Source organism: Petaurus breviceps, unplaced genomic scaffold, assembly GCF_028583685.1.
Source record: "Petaurus breviceps papuanus isolate PSGF00001 unplaced genomic scaffold, PetGlider_PUasm1.0 90895, whole genome shotgun sequence".
Taxonomy (NCBI): domain Eukaryota; kingdom Metazoa; phylum Chordata; class Mammalia; order Diprotodontia; family Petauridae; genus Petaurus; species Petaurus breviceps.
Window position 1 is genome coordinate 3,213,508 of NW_027187372.1, and position 22,279 is coordinate 3,235,786.

General features: G+C 44.0%; 1 protein-coding gene and 1 long non-coding RNA gene across 2 annotated transcripts in view; one reads left to right on the plus strand and one right to left on the minus strand.

The window, feature by feature from the left end:
* The window catches only part of NMNAT2 (nicotinamide nucleotide adenylyltransferase 2), a 194,657-nt gene that overhangs the window by 24,071 nt on the left and 148,307 nt on the right, over positions 1-22,279 (minus strand). Inside the window, exons 4-8 of the mRNA XM_069074397.1 lie at positions 21,761-21,839; positions 9,419-9,545; positions 7,453-7,533; positions 6,088-6,132; positions 1,246-1,322 (exon numbers count right to left, since the gene is read on the minus strand). Coding sequence (XP_068930498.1) covers positions 1,246-1,322; positions 6,088-6,132; positions 7,453-7,533; positions 9,419-9,545; positions 21,761-21,839 — 409 coding nt within the window. The remainder of the gene's footprint in view (positions 1-1,245; positions 1,323-6,087; positions 6,133-7,452; positions 7,534-9,418; positions 9,546-21,760; positions 21,840-22,279) is intronic.
* Positions 848-21,087, plus strand: LOC138150985 (uncharacterized). The gene is made up of 3 exons (XR_011165716.1): positions 848-1,111; positions 17,168-17,346; positions 20,892-21,087. It is a non-coding gene; the product is annotated as an uncharacterized lncRNA (long non-coding RNA).

Genomic DNA, 22,279 nt, shown 5'->3' on the forward strand with positions numbered 1-22,279 from the left:
ATTGGGGTTAAGTGACTTGCCCAAGGTCACACAGCTAGTAAGTGTTAAGTGCCTGAGGCCAGATATGAACTCAGGTCCTCCTGATTCCAGGGCCAGTACTCTATTCACTGAACTACCTAGCTGCCCCTGAACCTTCTTCTTTAAAGTAGGTAGAGCTGACCCCAGTGAAGACAGGAACAAGTATTTATTAAGCACCTACAGTGTGCAGGCAATGTGCTAAGCATTTTAAAAATATGATCTCATTTACAAATGTGATCTCATTTGGATTTCCCAGGTTTTGAATTTCCCAGGAAAATTTTGAATTTTCTCAGTCCAAAGCAGAAAAGTCCTGCTTACTCTGTGTTGGCTACTTCTTTTGTATCCTTCCCTCCTCCCTCCCATGCAGAGGTGTATATTAGGTGCATACTAAGAGATCAAAAGTGATCTCCCTCGGGGGTGGGATGCTCTCCTGCCTGGGGTGTGGGAACGATGAGATAAAGAAACGGAATTGTAGTGGATCCTTAGGTGACCTGGTGGACAGCATAAGAGACTTGGAATCAGAAAGTTCAAATTCAGCCTCAGAGATTTGCTAGCTGCATGACCCTGGGCAAGTCACTTAACCTCTGTCTCCCTCAGTTTCCTCATCTGTAAAATGGGGATAATAACAGTACTTCCCTCTCAGGACTGTTTGTGAAGATCAGATATGTGTAGAGTGCTTTGCAACCCTTAAAGTGTTATATAAAAGCTAGCTATTATCATTATTAAAGAACAGAAGAGGAGGGAAGAGAAGAAAGTTGTGCCCCTGTGAGGGGACCTTGGACCTCTCCGGTTTGCATGGGGTTGTTTTTGTTTTTGAAGCTTCAGATGAGATGTTTCCAAGGCAGATCATGACTTTCCCAGGACCCCTATGGTGGTAGGAGTGAGAAGGAAGATCACAGGACTGCATCTTTAGAGCTGTCGGGGACCTCCGAGGTCATCACATTCAACCCCTTCCCTTGTCGGATGAGGAAACTGAGAAGGAGAGGATGTGTACACATTAAACAGGAGAGGGGGCTGCGGCGCGGCGACTTTGCTCTTCCGTGTGAACGATTGGTCCAAGGTCCTGGGAACACGGTGTCAAAGGAAAGGTCAGGTAGGTGAGAGCAGCCCGAGTGAAGAGCAGAGAGAGAGGAGGGGGAGGGGAGGGAAAGAGGACGGCCCGCTTCCCCCTCCCCTCCCCCGTCCGTGGCCCCCCTCCCTCCTCTGGGGCGGCCGCATCTTACTCACATCAGCCTCATTCCAGAGCCCAGGGATGCAGAAGGATTCCAGCAGGTCACTGCCGCACAGCAGCAAGATGCGGAGTTCTGGGGAGAGGAAGCAAGAGTTTGGAAAGGGAACAGAGAACCCGGGAAACACAGGGATCCATTCAGCTCAGGGGCGACTTCCTTTGAGGTGCACTCAATCCCCTTTCCTCCACCACCCCCGGCCGCCCCTCTGGCTAGCCCTGGCACTCTGGGGTCGAGGGAACCTTTGAGGAGATGGCCCCAGATGAGTGAATGCACCCCAGAGATCCGGGTTTATAGGAAATAATAATACTAACAGCTTAAATACATTCATCACTTGGTTTGCAAGGCATTTCCTATACATTTTCTCTTTTAACCCCTGGACTGGAGGATTACGGCTTTAGAACTGGGAAGTACTGCAAAAGCCACCGGGTCTAACCTCCTCCTTTTACAGATGGAGATTACAAACTGAGGCATCAGAAAGGTGATATTAATTGCCCAAGGTCATATAGGTAGTCAGGGGGCAGACCAGGTATTTTAACACAAATCTGACTAATTCCAGAACCAACATTCTTCAACCTCTGAGGTATGGCAGGAACTATTATTATTCCCATCTTCCAGATAAGGAAAATAAGTCAGAGGGCAGTTTAAGAAGTGACTTGTCTAGAGTCACACAGTTAGTGTCTGAGGAGATTTGAACTCGGTTTTTCCTGATTCCAGTCCTGGTATTCTATTCAGTGTGCCACCTAGCTGCCTCTTAAAAAATTAATTGTAAAAAAAAAAATCTAAAAATTTAAGTGTTTGGACTAGATTGTTTCTAAAGTCCTTTTGAGACCTAAAATTCCTAGAAGCTAAAATTCCATCCTCAAAGTTCTCAGCCTGCCTTGGGGTGGGAACATAGGCTTTTAGAACTGGCCAGGTCCTCAGAGGTCAAGTCTAAACTCCGTGCTTTACAGATGAAGTAAATAAAGCCCAGATGTAGAAATGGGACTAGAACTCAGAACAGACTGGGTTACCCACTGCACCATCTGGTCCCCCATTTTGGAATTCAGCTACTCATCTAACAATGCCCAGGAGAATCTAATGATGGAGGCCTCCATTGGCAGTCTCAGGAGATATCTGAGCTTTCTCATCCCAGACTGTCTGAGGAAGAAAAAGTCTTTCCTCTAGACAGCTGCGATGGCTCTGCCCTAAGCCAAGGGAAGAGAATTCAAGTCTGATGTCCCAGGTGGGGGCCCAGTTGGCTTCTTTCTGTCCCCCATAATGCTTTCTTGCCCCATTCAGACATTCAAGGTTAATTACTTGTAGAGTCCTTCAGGGGTTGTGGATCTGATTTTCAGGGGCTCTGATTCTGATTTTCTAAAGGCTGGATTTGGAAGCCTCCCCTGGGAAACTGCTCCCCCTCAGCTTCCTCTCCACCCATTAATATTATTCACTCTTCTGTACCGGGCCAGTGACTCACTCCCTCACCCTGGCATAATGTGAGAGATTTTAAAGGAGACAAAATTAAAGTGAGAGCTTTCAGCCTCTTCTCAATGCTAAAACACTGCTGGGTCGGCTTTTTTAGGGAAAATGAGAGCTTCTCAGAGGACCAGCTATCTGTGCACAATATCCCTTGTGGTCACTGGAGGGCAGCAATGATTCCACCCAATAGAATAATAACTGGGAAGCCTTCCAGCTAAAGAGACAAAGGTGTGGTCGGGGTAGCCGTAGGTGAGCAATCATCTAGAGAGGTACAATGTAACTGGGGCCTGGGTGCTAACTGAGAGAAGATTATAAACAGCTTTTACCTTCTCATGCAATCTGAAAAAAAAAAAAAGCAAATAACTGGGATGGAAGCATCCACATAGTGACTTTAAGGAAGTGTAATTCCTTTATCTATCTTCTTATTGGACAGACTAAAGATAGAAGTGCCAGACTGGGCGGGAAGAGGGTGGAGATCTGGGTTCTAGATCTAGCTCTACCATGAGTCGCTATGTGACTCTGGGGAATCACTTTCCCTATCAGGATCGTTGTTTCTTCTTTTGAAGTAAGATGAAAGGGATGTTTGAACTAAATGATTCCTAAGGTCTCTTTTAGGTCTAAAATCTATGGCTCTAGGTAGTGCTCTGTTGATTTTTTTTTTTTTTGTCCTTCCTGCTGAAAGAGGACCATGACATCAGGAAGATGATCCATGACTTGTAAGTGAATTGGATTTAAGTGAGGAGGGCTGTGCAAGGTCGCCAGCCTCACTTTCTTCTAAAGCCATCTCATCCCGGGGCTAGATAGGGATCAGGACAACTGGAGATAGCCCTCCTCTGATAATTCACTCTCTCTCTTGACACTCCCCTCCCACAGAAGCCCAGTCCCTGAACTGACAATTCCAGGTTCCCCTTTCATGAATGAATAAATTAATGAGGATTTAATACGCACTTTCTGTGTAAGAGATAAGGAGTTAACCTTGAAGTAAGAAATACCTGTGTCTGGGAAGATAGCTTTTGTTAACTGTATTTCTCTCCTAGGCACATATCTCTGGACAGAATCCCAGCCAAAAGAGAGGACTGAGTAGTAAATTAAAAGGTGGCATGTTCTGGGAAAGCCAGGGATGGTGAATTTCACTGCCCAGCTTCACCACTAACACACCTTGGTCAAGTTACATATTTTTCTAGTGCAGCAGCTGCCCAGGATGCAATCTACTTGCAAACTTGCCTTTAGTTCAAGGAATAACAAGGCCTTCTCTATACAGTGCTCTTAACTCTGGGGGGAAATGCTGGGAAGGGACCATTTCTTCAGCAAGGGGCTCTGATGAGCAGGAAATTGTCAAAGAGGAAAGTTCGTGTTCAGCTCTTTCTGTCTTATCCACTCTTCCACCTTCTGAGTGTCCTAAAGGACCATGGGGAGTGGGTGAGGGGGAGTAGGAGGCTGTGGTTAGAGAGCCAAGAATGTAAGAAGCTCATCTATTAGACAGTAGGGCAGGGACTAGCTACGACTTTTGTGTTTGCATCCCTAGTGTCTAACACAGTGCCTGGGATATAGGTGGCACTTGACAAATGGTTGCTGATTGATCAAAGAAGAGGAAAAAGTGGAAAGCCCAGCAGCAAGTGAGCCCTCATTTATTGTGTCCAACTCAGACCAGAGGGATAAAAAAATAGCCGTTACTGCAAAAGTAGTAACCAGATTACTTCTGAGACCTGGACTGGCCTTTTTAAAATGGATCCAATGCCTGATCCTAACCCAGCATAGAATCACAGAAAGTCTGAGCTGGAAGGAGCCTTAGAGATATGATCCCAGCCACTCATTCCATAGATGGTCACACTGAGGCATAGAGAGAATGAAGTGTTATGTCCAAGGCCACAAAGCATGCTTCCTCTCCAATGTGAACCTGTTTTACAAAAGTTAATGGTACTTGGGGTAGGGGGTGGGGAGTAGGAGTGGGGGCTCTGATCACTAGTTATAAGAGACTGTTTATATGTGTGTATGGGCAAAGCAGGGGGCATTCAGTGTACCCCCTTTTTTTTTTAAAGCAATTGGGGTTAAGTAACTTGCTCAAGGTTACACAGCCAGGTGTTTCTGGGTGGGTGCTAAGTGTCTGAGCCTGGATTTAATCCCCCAGGTCATCCTGACACTGGGGCCGGTGCTCTTACTCGCTGTGCTACCTGGCCGCCCCTATTCAGTGTACCCTTGCAGTTTGAAAAGTGGGGATGGGGGATGGCTTGTCAGTTTCTGTGGACTTAACAGACAAGTTTATCCAAAGGTAGGAAGATAATTCCAGGTCCCCCATCATCCTTACTTTACATACTGCTTACTCTTGATGTAGAATGTAGAGGATATTTTTTCTAGGTTTATTTGCATGCTTTCCAAAGCCCCTGAGGTAGGGAAATTCATTTTGTGCTCACACTTCAGTGACTTTCAGTTCTCATACCCGAGGGAGAGACACTGAAGTGAAAATTGTCTATTAATGTGAGCACTTCAGCATCTCTTGGGATCTGGTCTAACTCCAGGGCTCTGGGGTGTTGTCTTGGAGAGATAACTTGGGAATATAACCTTGGGAAAGAAAGGTATCCATTGACTGGAGATAAAAAGGACTTTCCTGACTTTGCTGTTACTGCAAACACAAATAGCACTGCCCTATCTCCCTGGCCTCCACTCCCTCTGTGTTTTTGTTGTTCAGTGATGCCCAACTCTTTGTGAACCCATGGACTCATAGTTTGCCAATACTGTCTGCAGGGCTTTCTTGGCAAAGATGTTGAAATGTTTTGCCATTTCTTTCTCAAGCAGCTTAAGGCAAATGGGGTTAAGTGACTTGCCCAGCGTCCCACAGGTAGTAAGTGTCTGAAGCCAAATATGAACTCAGGTCTTCCTGACTCCAGACCCAGCACTCTCTCCACTGAGCCACCTAGCTGCCTCAGAATCAAAACAATAAAGGAAAGGGAGGTCTCTGTCATGCTGGAATGCACTCCCTTCTCATCTCTACCTCCTGGCTTCCCCAGCTTCCTTTAAGTCCCAGATAAAATCCCACCTTTCATAGGAAGCCTTTCCCAGCCCCGCTTAATTTTACTACCCTCCCTCTGTAAATTTCTACTTTATCTGGACCATAGCTTGTATATGCATACTTGTTTACATGGTGTCTCCCTCATTAGATTGTAAGGACTATCTTTTATCTTTCTTTGCATCACCAGCATTTAGCCCAGAGCTTGGCACATAGTAGGCACTCACTAAATATTCAGTGACAGACTCACTGACTGAAGAAACAATTGACTTCTGTGATTAAATATTAGCCATCAGGCCTCCCCCACTCAGCCCCATGCTTGAGTTGTTTCTAGATTCAGTCTCCCCAAAACCTCCTTCCCTTCCCCATCCCACTCACCGATCTCTTCATACCGCATCACTGTGCCCAGATTGGCATTCTCATCTGGGGAAAGAAAGGAGATCAGCAGGAAGCTCCAGGGAGCAGCCCATCTTCAGGCCTGTCTATGGCACCTGATACACTTATCTGAATGTCTAGGGGATCTAGGAAAGACCCTGATATTAGGGAACAATCAAGGTGTAAAATAACTGGGTACCTCAGACCTAGCATGTCCCAAACTACTGAACCAATGACAGGCAAACAGAAAGAACCCCAGAAGGGTTTCTTTTCCTTTTCCCCTACAGGGAAGAGAGTGCCCACAAGAGTAATGCACATGGCATGGAAGAGGCAGCCCATAAAGAGTAATAAGGAGGCATCCTTCTCTTTTTAGGATAGAGACGGCAGGCAGATGACAGCTCTGGTGGTGTTGGGGCTAGGTTGCCTTTCCACCAGCTTGTGGCAGACCATAAGGACGCTTGGAAAGCTTTGGACATTTCTTTGTCTTTCTTAGGTGAATGCACCCTTGTGTACACACACACACACACACACACACACATACACACACACACATACACACACACACACACACACGGTCATCTGCCATTCTCCTCAACTATCAAATTCTATTTGAACCCACCCCAAGAGGTCTGAGGTTCGAAATCTGAGAAAGAAGAGAGAACACCCACAAAGAGCTAAGGGCATGAACACCCCAGGAGGGAAAATTTGACTTGTTCTGTCCACTGAGCTAAATAAATAAATGTTGGATTCTAAGAAAACAAGACTCACAGATGTCTCAGCTATCTACACCTGTTCTCAGTCCTTGGGTAACCAAGGTCCTCCCAGTAAACTTACAGTCTAGTTCAGGGGTGGGGAACCTGTAGCCTCAAGGCCGCATGTGGTCCTCTAGGTCCTCAAGTGTGGCCCTTTGACTGAATCCAAACTTTACAGAACAAATCCCCTTAATAAAAAGGATTTGTTATGTAAAACTTGGACTTGGTCCAAAGGCCAAACCCAAGGACCTAGGGGGCTACATGTGGCCTCAAGGCAGCAGGTTCCCCACCCCTGATCTTAGTTCTATTGGTTCTATAAGGGAAAAGTAAGACCCTCTGTTTCAACCCGTCTGTGGCAACACCTGATCTCAGACAGTATGATCGCAGCATCAAAAGTTGTGATGCTGTCTTGGTATCAAGAGTTCTGAGGGGCAGAACTCCTGTGCCTCCTTGGGGAGGCTTTCAGATATAAGTGGGGTCTATGGAGAGAAAACAGGTGGCCTCCAAATGAGGAAGGAGAGAAAAGGAACAGCATTGGAAGAAGAGGGAAGGCCCACCCAGGTAAGAGAGGAAAGCACAGAAAGGAGGTGGGGAGAAAAGGTTCTTTGCTACTTACCAACAAAAGTGAAACGCTCCACTGGTGGACGGACACAACAAATTCGGCTCAGACTTTCTCCCACCTTCCCCAAGATCTTTGCTGTGGAAGAAAGAAAGATAGAGACTTATCCCTGGAGACATCTAAGATGGTAACACACCAAGATTGGATTATGGGAAAAAGAAAGAAGAGGGAAAGGAGAAATACATCAAGAAAGTTCCCTTCCTTCTACTCCATTGGCACAGTGGATAGAGCACTGGGCCTAGAGTCAGGACTGAGTTCAAATAAGGTTCCAGACACTTGCTAGCTATGTGACCCTGGGCAAGTCACTTTACCTCTGTTTGCCTCCATCTCTTCACCTATAAAATGAGATAATTTAAGCATCCTATCTCACAGATTTGTTGTCAGAATTAAATGAGATATTTATAAAGAGCTTAGCACAGTGTCTGGGACATACTAGGTACTATATAAATGCTTATCTCCTTTTCAGGTACAGGAAACTTGAACTCAGAGGCATAGTTCTATGCATTATTTCTCAAGTATTGCACACCATCTGATACAGTGATGTCCATCCTACCTTGTGGCTAAGATATATTCATTTCATCTTCTGCAAAGCCCTAAATATTCCTTCCATGCAAGCTTTATAGACTCAGGTGACCAGACACCCTGGTTTGATTGAAATACTCCTATATAAATCCAATACAAATCTTGACAATTTGTATTGGATTTACAAGTATATTTTAAAAATGTTCCTGACCCCAGGTAGTATGGAGCAGTAGACAAAACAGTGGCTTAGGAATCAGGAAAATTGGTTCCTCTCCCAGTTCTCTCACTAAATAATTACTAGGATGGCCTTGGTCAGTTACCCTCCTCTCTGGCTCTCAAGGTTCCTTGAAGAAATGAAGAGATCGGGCAATCCTTAAAATGAAGAGATTGGACAAGATATATTCTTCATGTCTGTGAAGTTTCTAGGATTCTCTAATCAAGGCCAAACTGAATCATAATTATAAATGACCATATCTAAACTAAGTGATTAATAATATATTTCATAACGTAATTCGTTATTTTTTTTGGCTTGATATGCAGAAGCCTAGGATCCATTTCAGGGAGCTATCCTGCAAAAGGCACCCCCCTAAGCCCTAGGGGTTCCATGTTCCAGAGACAGTGACAGGTCCATCCCCTCCTTCTCCCTAATCGGGACTGAGATTTCCAAAAGCCTCTTCCTCAAGAGCAGAGTTTGGGGGCTCAGGCTTGGGGCTATGCATAAGGGAGAGGGCCTGAGTCTGCCCATCTTCTTCCTTATCACCCTAGCATTTATCTAGTATTAGCTGGTTGAAAATATGGTCACCATATCCTGGAGACAATAGAGAAGGTCCATTGGGCAAATGCTTTCTTTCACTCTGAACAAGACTTGAAAATCCCTATCAGAAAACTCAAGGGAGAGTCTACATAATCCCAAACAAATGCTCATGTACCCAGCCCCACATGTGTCTTTCTCAACCTAAGACATACTCTTAAATATAGACACATGAATGGGACACCCCTTCACAGGAGGTCTTTGAATGGAGGTCCCACAAGTCAAGATTCATGTTTTGGACAAGGATTGAATTAGATGGTCTTCCAGTATGGATAATTCACCAGTGTGGAAATCACTGGAAGCACTATGAAGCAAGGGGAACATGGATGGAGAGACCGAAAGAAACTCTTTTATTTTGAAGATTTCTAAGTTCATGATATCTAGTTACCAGAAGATAATCCATACTAATATCTAACTTACAGAAATACATGAAAATGATGATTTAAATGATCCAGTACCAACAGTGTTAGTACTCCAAAGAGAAATCATTCCCTTTTCTATTCTAGATGCAGATAAGCTTTCTTGCTTTTCCTCCATTCTCTGTACGTTCCAAGTTTGTGATTGTTTTCTTGGAATACTTTTAAATTTCAACATTCTTTCAAGGCCTCCCCATCTTAAGTGAGGACCTACCTGCAGTGGGCTTAGTGGGCACATTATTGTTCTGATAAATGGGCTGGTTTGTCTCATGTTGTGGCTGTCCAATCACCGGGGTCATGGAAGGTGTGTTGACATTAGAAAGGATGCAGCCGGTCACTCTCTAAAGAACAGGAAAAAACTGAGAGTCAAAATCATTATTAAAGAATTTGCTAATGAATGAGAAGGAATGGTACAGTGGGAAGGAGAACACTAGATATGGATTCAGAGAACCTGTGTTCAAATTTCACCAATATCACTTACTACCTATGCAATCTTAGATAAGTCATAATCTATTGGGGTCTCATTATCTTATCTGTAAAATCTGGGGGCTGGATTAAATTACTTTTAAGGTTCCTTTCAGCTTTAAATCTATGATTTTATACTCTATGAAGGAAAATGTTCATTTACCCATAATAATATAAATATATATATTATGTATGACATATAATAAATATTATATATCATATATAAATAAAATGTGTCTGTGTGCATACATACATATTTATATATACACACATGTATGTTATATATATATTTTGTGTGTGTGAACCAATTGTGACCCCTCTCCCCACAAGTCAGTTTCCAGACTACTACAACTAACCTTTTTTTTTTTTTTAAGCAATTGGGGTTAAGTAACTTACCCAAGGTTACATGGCCAGTTATTTTGTGTGGGTTTTAAGTATCTGAGGCTGGAACCAATCCCGGGTCTCCCGACTCTGGGGCCGGTGCTCTTACTCACCGCGCCACCTGGCCACCCCTACAACTAACCTTTATATAATGCTTTACAATCATTTAACAAGCATGTATTAAGCAATGAAGGTCAGGTACTATCCTAGGGGTTGGGGACAAAAAAAAAAAGCAAAAACATCCCTTGCCTTCAAGGAGCTTACATTCTAAGTGGGAGACACACATAATTTGGTGTGTTTAAGATACAGGCCAAGTAGATACTAGGCAACCTTAGAAAGGACAGTGCTAACAACTGGGTGGACCAAGGAAGGCCCCCTGAAAGAGGTGGCATTTGAACTGTATCAAAGGACAAGCAGGTGGAACCTCTAAGGGGGGGAGGTGAGGGAGGAAGACATTTCAAGCATGGGGAAAAAGTAGGAAAAAGGCATGGAGATGCTTTATGAGAGTTTATAAGGACTATAGAGTCCTTTTTCAAAGACAGCACCACAACATAGATAGTCCATAGATTATTATATTTTATAGATATGGTAACTAGACTTCAAAGAGGTGAAAAGATTTGCCCCAGGTCACCCATCTAGTAAGTGACAAAGCTGTGGCTTGAGCCTTGGACCCCTAATTAAAAGTCTAGTGCTGCTCTTCCTACACCATACTGCCCCTCAAGCCAGATTCGAGTTAGAACCTGGTAATAATTTCTCTGAGGGTGGCAATAATTTGTCCAAGCACATTCATGTATATATGTATGTATGTATTCCAAAACCAAATGCAAATAATTTTTGCATTATTGATTGTTTTATATTATGGTAGCTGTGTGGCATAGTGGATAGAATGCTAGGAAGACCTGAGTTCAAGCCTGACCTCAGACACCTACTAGTTGTGAAACTTAGGGCAAGTCCTTAGTCTGTCTACCTCAGTTTCCTCATCTGAAAGTGGAGATAATAATACCACCTACCTCCCATGGTTGTTGTGAGGGTCAAATGAGAAGATAATTGTAAAGTGTTTCACACAACACTTAGCACATAGTAGACTCTACAGATGTGCCAGCTATGATAATAATAATAACTTATTGTGTATAAGTTCATATTATATTATAATTTTTGTTATATTTATAATTACATGTGAATTATATAACAACAATTTCTGTAATCTGTGCTGGTTCTCAATTTCAGTAAATCGTTATTAAACACTCACTAGGTACAAGGTAGTATGGATATAAAGCAAAAAATGGAGAGTCCCTGTTGTCAGAGAACTTCCATTTAGTTGAGGGGATATAACATACACACAGATACAATCGGGGGGAATCTGAAGAGGGGGAGAGAGAGCACGTGCATCTGGGGATATGAAGGGAGGCTTCATGAGTTGGCGGTACACGAACTGAACGCTGAATGACTCTTAAAGGAGATTTGAAGAAGGAAGTAGATTCTGAGCATGGGAGATGGGTTGGGGTGATGAGGTAGAAGTCAGAAGGTCAAGTTGAGGAACTAGCTAGTGATCCTGTTTGGCTGAAACTTGTTGTTGGTGGGTTTTGTCCTTCTTGAATAGGACCAGTGACTTCAGGAGGATGATGTCTTGACTTGCAAGTGACTTGGACGTGAGGGAGGGCTGTGTAAAGTCACCAGCCTCACCCACTATCTCCTCTGGAGCTGTCTGGGTCCAGTGGCAATATATAGATCAGGATGACTGTGGATGCCCTCAGATGCAGTGGGAGACCTTGGTCTTTTTAAGCTAAAATCTCTCCCAGGTTTCAGTTTGTCCGAGGCAATGCCTATTCAGTGATTAAGTCTAGTTAAGTGGGGAGAGAGAGGGAGCCAAGCCAAGATGGCGGAGTAAAAGCAGGGACTCACTTGAGCTCTCTCTCAAACCCTTCCAAATACCTGTAAAAAAAATGACTCTAAACAAATTCTAGAGCAGCAGAGTCCACAAAATGACAGAGTGAAACAAATTTCCAGTCCAAGACAACCTAGAAGGTCAACAGGAAAGGTCTATTGCAACTGGCTGGGAGAGGAGCATAATCCAGTGTAAAACATGCCAGCACAGACTGGCCTGAAGCAGCCCTCAGGGGACTGAATTACTGGCAGCTGTTGTGGTTTCCAGACTTCTCAACCCACAAATACCAAAGACAACTTAGAAGGTCAGTAGGTAAGGTCTGCCAGTCCTGGGTGAGAGAGGAGCAAGGTCCAGTCCCAGGGCAGCAGCTGAGTTCTCAGCCCACGAACTGTAGGGGATCAAGTAGCTGATCAGAGGGGGATTGCAGTGATCTCTTTGTGGCTCTGAGACAGGATTCTCTTGCTTTGTCCATGTTGGATCTGGGTCACAGTCCTAGGTGGCGGTCCTGGGGTGAGGTGGTGGAAAGGGAATCCTCTTTACAATTCCAAGGCAGAAAAGAGTGCTTGTGGTCACTCACAGAACAGAGTATAGGCCAGCACAGGAGTAAACACCTCTCCTTTGATCATACTACTTTGGAAGAACTGAAAATTTACAGGTCCCTATCTCTGAAAACAGTTGCACAAAACCCTTAAAGCTTGGGACAGTATAACCTCCACATTTTAAAAACACTAGGTAAAAAAATGAAGCAAAAAAAAAATCCTCTTTTACCTAATTAAAAAAAAATCAATCTGGGAGGGGAAGACCTTCATGGTTTCTGGCCAAGACAGAAAGAGTTGCTATTTACAATAACTCTGAGTCATCAGGGCCCAAGCAATAACCAAGTGAGACTTGGGTTGGGACCTATTGTTGGCCAATCAGTGAAAGCCAGAGTGATGTGGGTTTAAGGCAGGTCAGGTAGCTCCATTTGAATCCCAATGGGCTTCATCAAAGCCTGGGGTTCCAACGCTATATTTCAAGAAATCATAAATGAAACTACATGGAGTAAAAGAGTTAATTGTCCCAATTTTTTTTTAATGATGGAATAAATAAATAGGGAAGAGAAAAAAAAGAAATCCAACTCCTAATAAACCCCAAGATAACTTGCAAAGGACTGAAACTTAATGTGTGTGACAAAGAGTAATGTGAAGTAAGTCTAGAGAGACAGGCTGGAGTGAGATTGTGGAAGACTGAGGAGCTTTCTTGTTGTGTTTCCCTAGAGACACTAGGGAACCACTAGAGCTTGCTGTTTGTACTTTGTTCTTGAAGAGGACCATGACATCAGGAAGATGATGCCATGACTTGCAAGTGAATTGGATTTAAGTGAGGGGGTGCTGTGTAAAGCTACCAGCCTCACTTTCTCCTCCAGAGCCATCTGGGTCCAGTGACCAGATATGGATCAGGACAAATGGAGAAGGCCCAGGATGCGGTGGGGATCTTGGCCTTTTCAAGCTAAGGTCTTGTAATGTAATGCCAAAAGAAGGCAACTTCCCAGGTTCAAAATACCAGCATAGGTGCTCTCTATTTTATTCAGTGACAAACCAAGAACAGAGAAGATCAAAACGTGACATCATTCAAAATACAGCATTTACTAAGTGTGATTAAATAATCTCCAAGTACTACCCCACCCCAGGATCTTCCAATCATTCTATCAATTACAAAGTCCCTGTTCTAAATACTTCTCCACCCCTAGGCTATACCTTAATTTGGTCCACCACAAAACCCCTCTTCTCAAATGGAGATTAGTTTCCAAACATAGGTAAAGTACCTTCATTTGTCAATCACAGAGCACAATAAGGTCAAAAGTTCCCTACCCCCAGGATCACAATTGAATCTACCCCAGAGTTACATCAAGTTTAAACACAGCACTTAATACCCAAATGGAGGTCTTTTCTTCATCTTGACAAGAGGCAAGTTCTCAGCAATCTTAGTTCCTGGGGAGACAAGGCTTAGCAAGGCCATAAGATACATTGCCAGTCCCTTCATGAATTTATCCTCTGTCTGTAGAACAGTCCTAGAACCCCTGAACACATTAGCAAAGCCCTCTCCCAGGATTTCTGTAAACATCCAACAAGAAAATCCTTCTTCAGGGCTTCCAAACCAACAGAAAGGTTCCCAGACCCCTGCAACAACAGCACTGTCCTTCACCAGTGGACAGTATTCACTCTGTCTGCAGGACAGTCTCAGGGCTTCTTAACCAAATGCCAGGTTCCAGGACTTCTTCAACAAAAGGACTGTCTTTCACCAGTGGACAAATCTGGCAAAACAACATCAAAACAGACAGACAAAGTACCAGCAAAACAGCCATGTCTCCTCAGTCCTTGGCAGCTCAGGGGGCAGGTCTCAAAAGTCCAGGGCAATTCAAAGCGGCCACCAGCAATTCTCTTAGTCTCTCTCTCTCCACGAGGTGCTGCTTCCAAAAAGATCTTCCGCCTCTCTCTAGTGTCTCTCCAAATCTACATCACCAGCTCCTCCCAGTTCAGGACTTTCTTTTCACATCAACAAGCCCATCCCACAGGTGGGATTAACAAACTCTGGGTTTTAACACAATCAGTTTGAAAACCAAGCCAATACAGGGGAATCTTTAATTGCCATTACTATCACAGGTCTTTAACAGGTCTCAATTTGACTGAGGCAATGCTCATACAAAGAAAGTTTGTGAAGAGTGATCTTAGTGGAAGGAGCACTGAATTGGTGATCAGGAGGCCTGGGTTCTAGTCTTGGCTCTCACATTAACTGGATGCAGTGTCTTAAAGAAGCCCACCCCTGCATCTAAACCTATACATTGCAGAGGAGATGTGGTACTCTACTGGTAGAGGAAGCTACATCATCTAGTAGTCCCCTATACCCAAGAAATTACCTATCTGGTCCCTCCCTATCCTATAACCCATCCAGGTGAGAGATTATTATATGTAGAAGATGTGAACTATGGTGGTGGGACTATGAGTAGAGAGAAGGGGATGTATAGGAGAGATGCTATGCAGGTAGAATTACCAAAAGCTGGCAACTCATTAGATATAAAGGGTAGGGGACATGGAAGCTTCAAAGCTGGTGGTAACGAGATATAAGGAAGTCTGAAAGGACTGAGGGTTTCAGAAGGAAGATGATTAGTTCCATTTTGGACATAACAAATATATATTGCCTTTGGGATTGAGCAAAATCTATGTAAAGAGGATAAGAAGGGAAATTGTCAATTGGAGGGGACAATCTCTGCATCAAATATCTCTGATAAGGGACTGATATACAAGATATATAGGGAGCTAACATAAATATATAGGACCAAGAGCCCTTTCTCCAATGGATAAGAGAGCACAGGATATGAGCAAACAAATCTCAAAAGCACTACAAACTGTTAACACCATATATAAGATTGTTTCAAATCACTAATAAAAAGAAATGGAAATCATGACAAAAGATGGGGATAGAGATGCCACTGGGGCAAAGGCAGAGATTTCCAATAGGCAATAAAGAATTCAAGAGAGATATTAATGCTTGATAGATTTGGGTGTCATCTGCATAAAGATGCTAATTGGACCCATGGGAACAGATGAGATCACCAATGCATAGAGTGTAGGAAAGAAGAGAAGGCAAGACAGATCCTGGGAGCCACCCACAATCTGGGGGGTAGGATGGGAACTGGATGCTCATCCAACAAAGAAGAACTAAGAAAGAGTAGTAAGACAGGTAGAAAAATGCCTTTCTAGAAGTTTGGACAAGTGAGAGTTTATAACTATCTTTTTTTTTTGCTGACCCAGAACAATTTTTTTTAAATCTCTGATTGCAAGGGTAACTATTGATGAAATGGAAACTGAGAGACAAATTCATTCTTTTTATCCCCCTTCCTTGTAAGCCTTCCCTGGGAGGCTGCTGGCATGGTACAGTACAGTTCTTCTTTAGAGCAGGCCAGATCTTTTTAGGCTGGATGTCCAGGTTCCACCACCAGAAGATCCTAAGTAGTCCAGGGATTGGAAGTGACCTTTGGGGGGCATATCCTCCACATATATCCCTGAAAGAAGGATAGCTATTGAATCTTCCCAGACATATGGAAAAGTGAACATTTATCTAGTGCCTTCTGGGTGTTAGTTACCATGGGTGCCATCTTTGGGCCAAGGGTGGGACTCAACTCCAAACAGATCATGGAAGCATAAATTTAAAACTGGAAGGGACTTTGGGTCCTACATTTTACATAAACCGAGGAAACTGAAGCCCAGAGAAGCAAAGGTCAAAGGTCCAATGTCACAAAGAATGTACTTATGAGTTTGAGAGAAGTTTTGTGGTTCCAGATTTTCTTCAGGAAGAGGTCTCTGAAGAGAGAAAAAGACTATGGGAAGGAGGCAATATGTAGAGAAACCAGCATCTTGAATATGTCCCTAGTCCCAGTTTACTACCCCCAGGGGTTTCAGGGAATTTCCCCTTGGAGTGAGATCTGGGACTTTCCCAATTGAATTGAAATAACTTATTCCCAGTGGGAGAGGGTAGCTCATTCACTCTGTGTATTTTCCGATATATTCTCACCTGTATACTTTCTCTAATTTCTATATACTATCAGCTTGGATAGGTGGGTTCATTTAGTCTTCACTATAGGTGGTCTTTGTGGAGCTGGTATTTGGTGGGAAGTGAGTCAAGCCTTCCATAGAACCACTCCTTCTCTGCTAAGGGATAGTAATCAGAGCACAGCTTGAACCTAAAAATTATTTTCTCTAGACTAACAATATTTAGGGGGGCAGACAGATATAATTCTAGGCTGATACTCTTTCTTTGAAGAGAACAGAGGGTTAGCCTCTGGTGCTAATCTCCTGCTTACCCTCCTGACATTCATCAGTCTCCCTTGGAGAATGGTGGGGGGAGGAGACCATGGAGATACATTATATTCATGTCTCTGTGAACAAAATCTCAACAGATCTGTGTAGATACACATAACCTACCTACATGGGCAACACACTTACATATACCCCTACAAGGTAGTAATTTTCCAGGTGAGAGGAGGGAGCAACAGGGTCATATCATGCCTGATATTCTCCCTAATGACCTAAAACTACAGGAGCTTATCTACATAAGTCACATGAACCTGGGAATAGCTGCCTTTTTTTTTCTTTTTAAAAAATTAATCAGTCTAATATAAAGGGAAATTTGTTCTTTTCTCTAGCTCACTCCTTCCTGCTGCAATATTAGTCCCTTCTGGCTTGTTTTTCCCAGGAAAGATCAATCAGACACTGGATGGAAAAGGAAACGGTTCCCAGCTCTCTGTCCTTGCTCTGGACACCCAGGTCTACCCCCACTCTCATTCAAGCTCTTTATACATATTCAGTGTCTCACCAGTCCTGCTGCTGTGAAGCTACGGAGCCCAGCTGCCCTGGGCTCCTCTCCAAATGCAGGTGTGAACTATTAAGATCAGTCATTGTCTGTCTGTCAGGTGGGATTGTTTTGCCTAGCCAGGAGCTCTGGCTACATGCTATTAGCTGTAGAAGACAAGGAGATATGAGGAGACAGCTCACTGTTCTATCTAGGCAGGGGGCTGTCAGTGACCTACATTCTCCTGCCTACCTGTCACTGCTACAGCTGAGGCATTTGGACATTTCCTTAAGACTCCAACAGGAATTCAGCCTGGACTGATCCACCTGAGGTAGGGGTGGGGTGGGGAAAAGAAATGGTGCTGGGGAACCCCGGAAGCAGCTGGGATTGCTCTGTACCTGACTGCGAAGGAGAATTATTTGGTTTATCCTCAAATGAGCATCTCTGAGGTTTCAAACAGCTTTGTTATTCTGACTCTGTGACCCCATTTGGGGTTTTCTTGGAAGTGGAGTGGTTTAGCCATTTCCTCCTCCACCTCATTTGACAGATAGAGGAAACTGAGGCAAACAGAAATTAAGTGACTTGTCCACGTTCACACTAGAGTTAGTAAATATCAGAAACTGGATTTGAACTCAGATCTTCCAGACTCTAGGCCCAGCACTCTCTCCATTGCCACCAGCTGATTTTATCACTGACTCCTTCCAACAGCCCAGCCCCAAAGCAGGTGCAGAGCTAATCTGTAAAGATGCAAAAAACTGAGTTCAAATCCAGCCTTTGATACTTACTAGCTCTAGCGTGACCCTGGGCAAGTCTGTTTACCTCACTTTCTTCAATTGTAAAATGCAAATGATAATAGCACCCACCTTCCAGGATTGTTATGAGAATCAAACAAGGTGATATGTGTAAAAATACTTAGCACAGTGAAGGGCACATAGTAGGCCCTCTAGAAGTGCTTATTCCCTCCTCTCCACCACAACCATTGCAGAGCCCAGTGGGGTCTGCCAACAAGCCAGGTTCTGCCATGTAGCTCTAGCTCTCACTGCTGTCATGCTCCTTGCTTCCTCCCTTCCTTCCTCGTCAATCCCCATCCCTCCCTGAATTCGTCTTGTTGGACCAGAAAACCCACTTAAGGTCAGCCATGTGTATGCACGATCTACAGTAAGGGTTCTTAACTTGGGAGTCCATAAACTTGTTTGTTTTTTAAAATAGTTTGACAACTGTATTTCATATTAATTGGTTTCTTTTGTAATCCTATGTATTTTAATTTACACATTTAAAAACATTGTTCTGAGAAGGGGTCCTTGGGCTTCACCAGATTGCCAAAGGGCTTTGAGATGTGATCTGAGCTCCCCTGCCCTCCAGTCCTCATGACCCTCTGCCTAAAAGCATCAAGCATGCTCCAGGTTCCCTTAACGAAGTTAGCAAGTATTTATTGGTTGATTTTTCCCCCACCCTGTCCTCCATCCGATCTTGGGTCCAGGTGTGACTCTATTCCAAAAAGATGATGGGGAGCAGAGATTTAGAGTTGGAAGAGACTTGACAGGTCATTTAGTCCAACCCCCTCTTTTTATAGAGGAGGAAACTGTGGCAGAGGGAGGCAGAGGTAATAACTCAAATCTAATAAAAAGCAGGTACTGAAGCTGAATCCAGGTCTCTAACTCCAAATGAAGCATTCTTCCTTTGCTTCTTTGACCCAGTGACAATTTTAGAAATATCCAGGCATGCTGTGGAATAATAAAAGCCAAATAGTCCAGCCATTGAGATGTGGAAGGGAGAGCTTGGTTAATACAGTTCCCTGAATTTTTTTTTTTTTTTGCTTTTTGGAGGGGCAATTGGGGTTAAGTAATTTGCCCAAGGTCACATGGCTAGTAAATATTACCGTGTTTCCCCGATAATAAGACACTGTCTTATTATTTTTTTGGACAGAAAAACACCAGAGGGCTTATTTTCAGGGGAGGGCTTATTTTAATGAACATTGACAGCAATTTTAATAAACAGGTAAATGTGAACAAAAAAATGTACCTTTATCCAATAAGCAAATCACTGGGGAAGAACAGGATGACGCGCTCACTGCTGCAGCTCTGATTGGATGCAGCTCGGAGCACAGCGTGCGTTTCATGGGGGGGGGGAAGGGAACGGTGCATACAGAGGGTACCGTAATGTAGTGTGTAGCGCAGGCAGTAGCAATCTCAATAGGGCTTATTTTCGGGGGAGGGCTTATTTTAGAGGAATCTTACACAGTAAGGGGAGGGCTTATTTTTGGGATAGGTCTTATTATCGGGGAAACACGGTAAGTGTCTGAGGCTGGATTTGAACTCAGGTCCTCCTGACTTCAGTGCCGGTACTCTATTCACTGTGCCACCTAGCTGCCCCATCCCTGATTTCTTTATGGTCAATGGCAGCTAGTGGCCAAAAAGTGTGTGTGTGTGTGTGTGTGTGTGTGTGTGTGTGTGTGGTAACACAGCTAGCTCAGTGAAGCATCCTTCCCAACACAGTTATGATTGCCCAGAATTGTAGAATTGGAAGGGAATTCACTAGATCACAGATTTAGGACAAGAGGAGACCTTCAAGGACATCTAATCCAAGCCCCTCATTTTATCGATGAGGCCTCTATGACCCAGGGATGCTCAGTGACTTGCCTGAAGCCACATAGCCAATAATAAGTGACAGGAAGAATCTGAACCCAGATGACTCTAGGAACTATGTTCTTTCCACCATAACATACTGCCTTTCAGAAGTCTTCTAGTCCAGCTAAGGAGGTTGAGAAGATTTCACAAGGAAATGATGCCTGAAAGATTTGAGTAGAAGTGAAATGAAAGCATTTCAGGTAATAGGGGTATGTTACAGATACGTACAAAGGGAAGATCATAGAATTTTAAGTTCAGGGAATAACTGGATAGTCCATTTTGGCCAGGATAGAGAAGATGTGACAGGAAGAAAGGTGAAAGAAGGCAAGAAAGATATGTTGGAATCAAATCATATGAGGCTGAGGTATTTGCATTTTACCATGATAATGATAGGGAGCCACAAAAGGTTCCAATGGAGAGGCTTCTCCCCACAGTTCCTTCTCTGTCTGCCTTTTCTTCCTGTTCCCCAAACACCAGAAGTAGTAACAAGTCAGAAAGTAGAGGGAAGCTTCTGAATAAAGGTGTGAGTGTGATGAAAGATACTGAGTAATCTGGATAAACCAAGTCACATCTCTCTGGGCATGAGGTCTAGGATGAAAACAATATCTGAGCTTACCACAGCTCATTTCTTTCAAAGGGGAAAGAAGAGACACCAGATATATGTGAAACACTAAGATGGGGCAGGGTACAGGAATAGACTCTCTGTTCTTCTCTATTTCCACTAAAGAAAATTACTATTGAATCATCTATGAACTATGATCTGTGAACTATGAATATATGTATGAACTATAGCTCCCATTATAGGGGATAGGTTATGTTGATGTAAAGGGACTGGTTGTCCTGAAGAGGCAAGATAGTCCGGATTTTGATTGCCTGTTCTCTCTGGCAAGTCACGTTCCCCAAAATATCCTGTATTAACATATTGGGCTCCATTTTTTCTCTTCCCTTATGACTTTCTTCCCCTAATTTTCTCTTTCTCTTCCCCCTCCCATTCCCCACAGGGTCCTGCAAGTATGGTACCAATTTGACCCCAGCCCAGAGCTGTATTGTAGCTGGAAAGGAAGGGTGTGACTCAAAGTCTCTGAAGCAACCAAGGCTCGAGGTGATACACCTTCAAACCCCAGTTCCAGCCTCCTTTCTTTCCCTGGTCCTCAGCTCTCACCATATCCCAATCCATGGGATTTGTTTTGAAAAATAAAACAAAACAAAAAAAGTTTTTTTTCATGTCCTGTGCTAAAATTAAATCACTTCATGCCAATGACATCCTCCAGCCCCCTCCCCTCACCAGCCCAGGGGTCAAAGGACTTGGGTTCAAACCTGATTTCCGGCCAAGCATGGTGGCACATGGCTGTAATCTTGGCTACTGGAGGAGGCTGAGGGGGATGGATCCCTTGAGTTAAAAGAGTTCTGAGCAGTAGCTGGGCTCAAACTGATCAAATTTATGCAATGAATTCATCACTAATATGGTGAGTATCCCAACCCCCACCCAAGGAGGGCTGCCCCACTTCCCAATGAGGGGCCAACCAGTCCATGCCGATCAGTAATGGGGTTGGTCCATGAATGGCTGCTGCACTTTCAGCCATGGTGAGCTAGGGAGACACAATCTCAAAAACATAAAAAAAGTACAAACCCCTCCTCTGATGCTTACTACCCCTGAGACTTTGGGCAGGTCATTTGAATTCCCTGCATCTAGATTTCCTCAGAAGAAAAGTGAGGAGAATAAGAATAGATGGCCCTTGAGGACCCCTCCTGCGCCAGATTGTGGGTTCTGTCACTTGTGGTCTCATCTTACCTGCTGAGGCCTTATGATACTTGGCCCCTGCTGTGGGCCACAGTGGGCTCTGGAGCCCTGACCACTGCAGTGGCTCACCTTCATGAGGTCCCGGTGGTGTTCTAGCACGCTGCAGGTTGTCTGCCACGTGTCCTGATAGCACTCCCAGGGGTCCACTCTGCAAGAAATCGGAAGGAGGCTTTCTTTCATTTCTACTCCCAAAACTTCTCATCTTTTTCTGATGCCTACTTTTAGTCCTTAAAGTCAGCATTTCCATAATGACTTTTATATTAGCAACTGACTTAGAATCTAGGGAAGGAGGAGAGAGGAATGGGGAGACAGACAGATAGATAGCAGATAGAGGGGGGAGGAAGGGAGATGGGAGAGAGAGAGAAATAGAGAAAGAGGAGGGGAGAGAAAGGAGGAGGAAGAGAGAAGAGGAAGACTGAGGGAGGAGAGAGGACAGACAGAGACAGAAAAAGAGAGAGGAGATAAAGGAGAGGTAGAGACAGGGGAGAGAAAGAGGTATGGGGAGAGTGGAAGAGAAAGAAGGAGAGAAGGGGAGAGAGAGAGAGAGTGTGTGTGTAGGGAAGAAAGAAGGAGGGGGGAGGGGAAAAG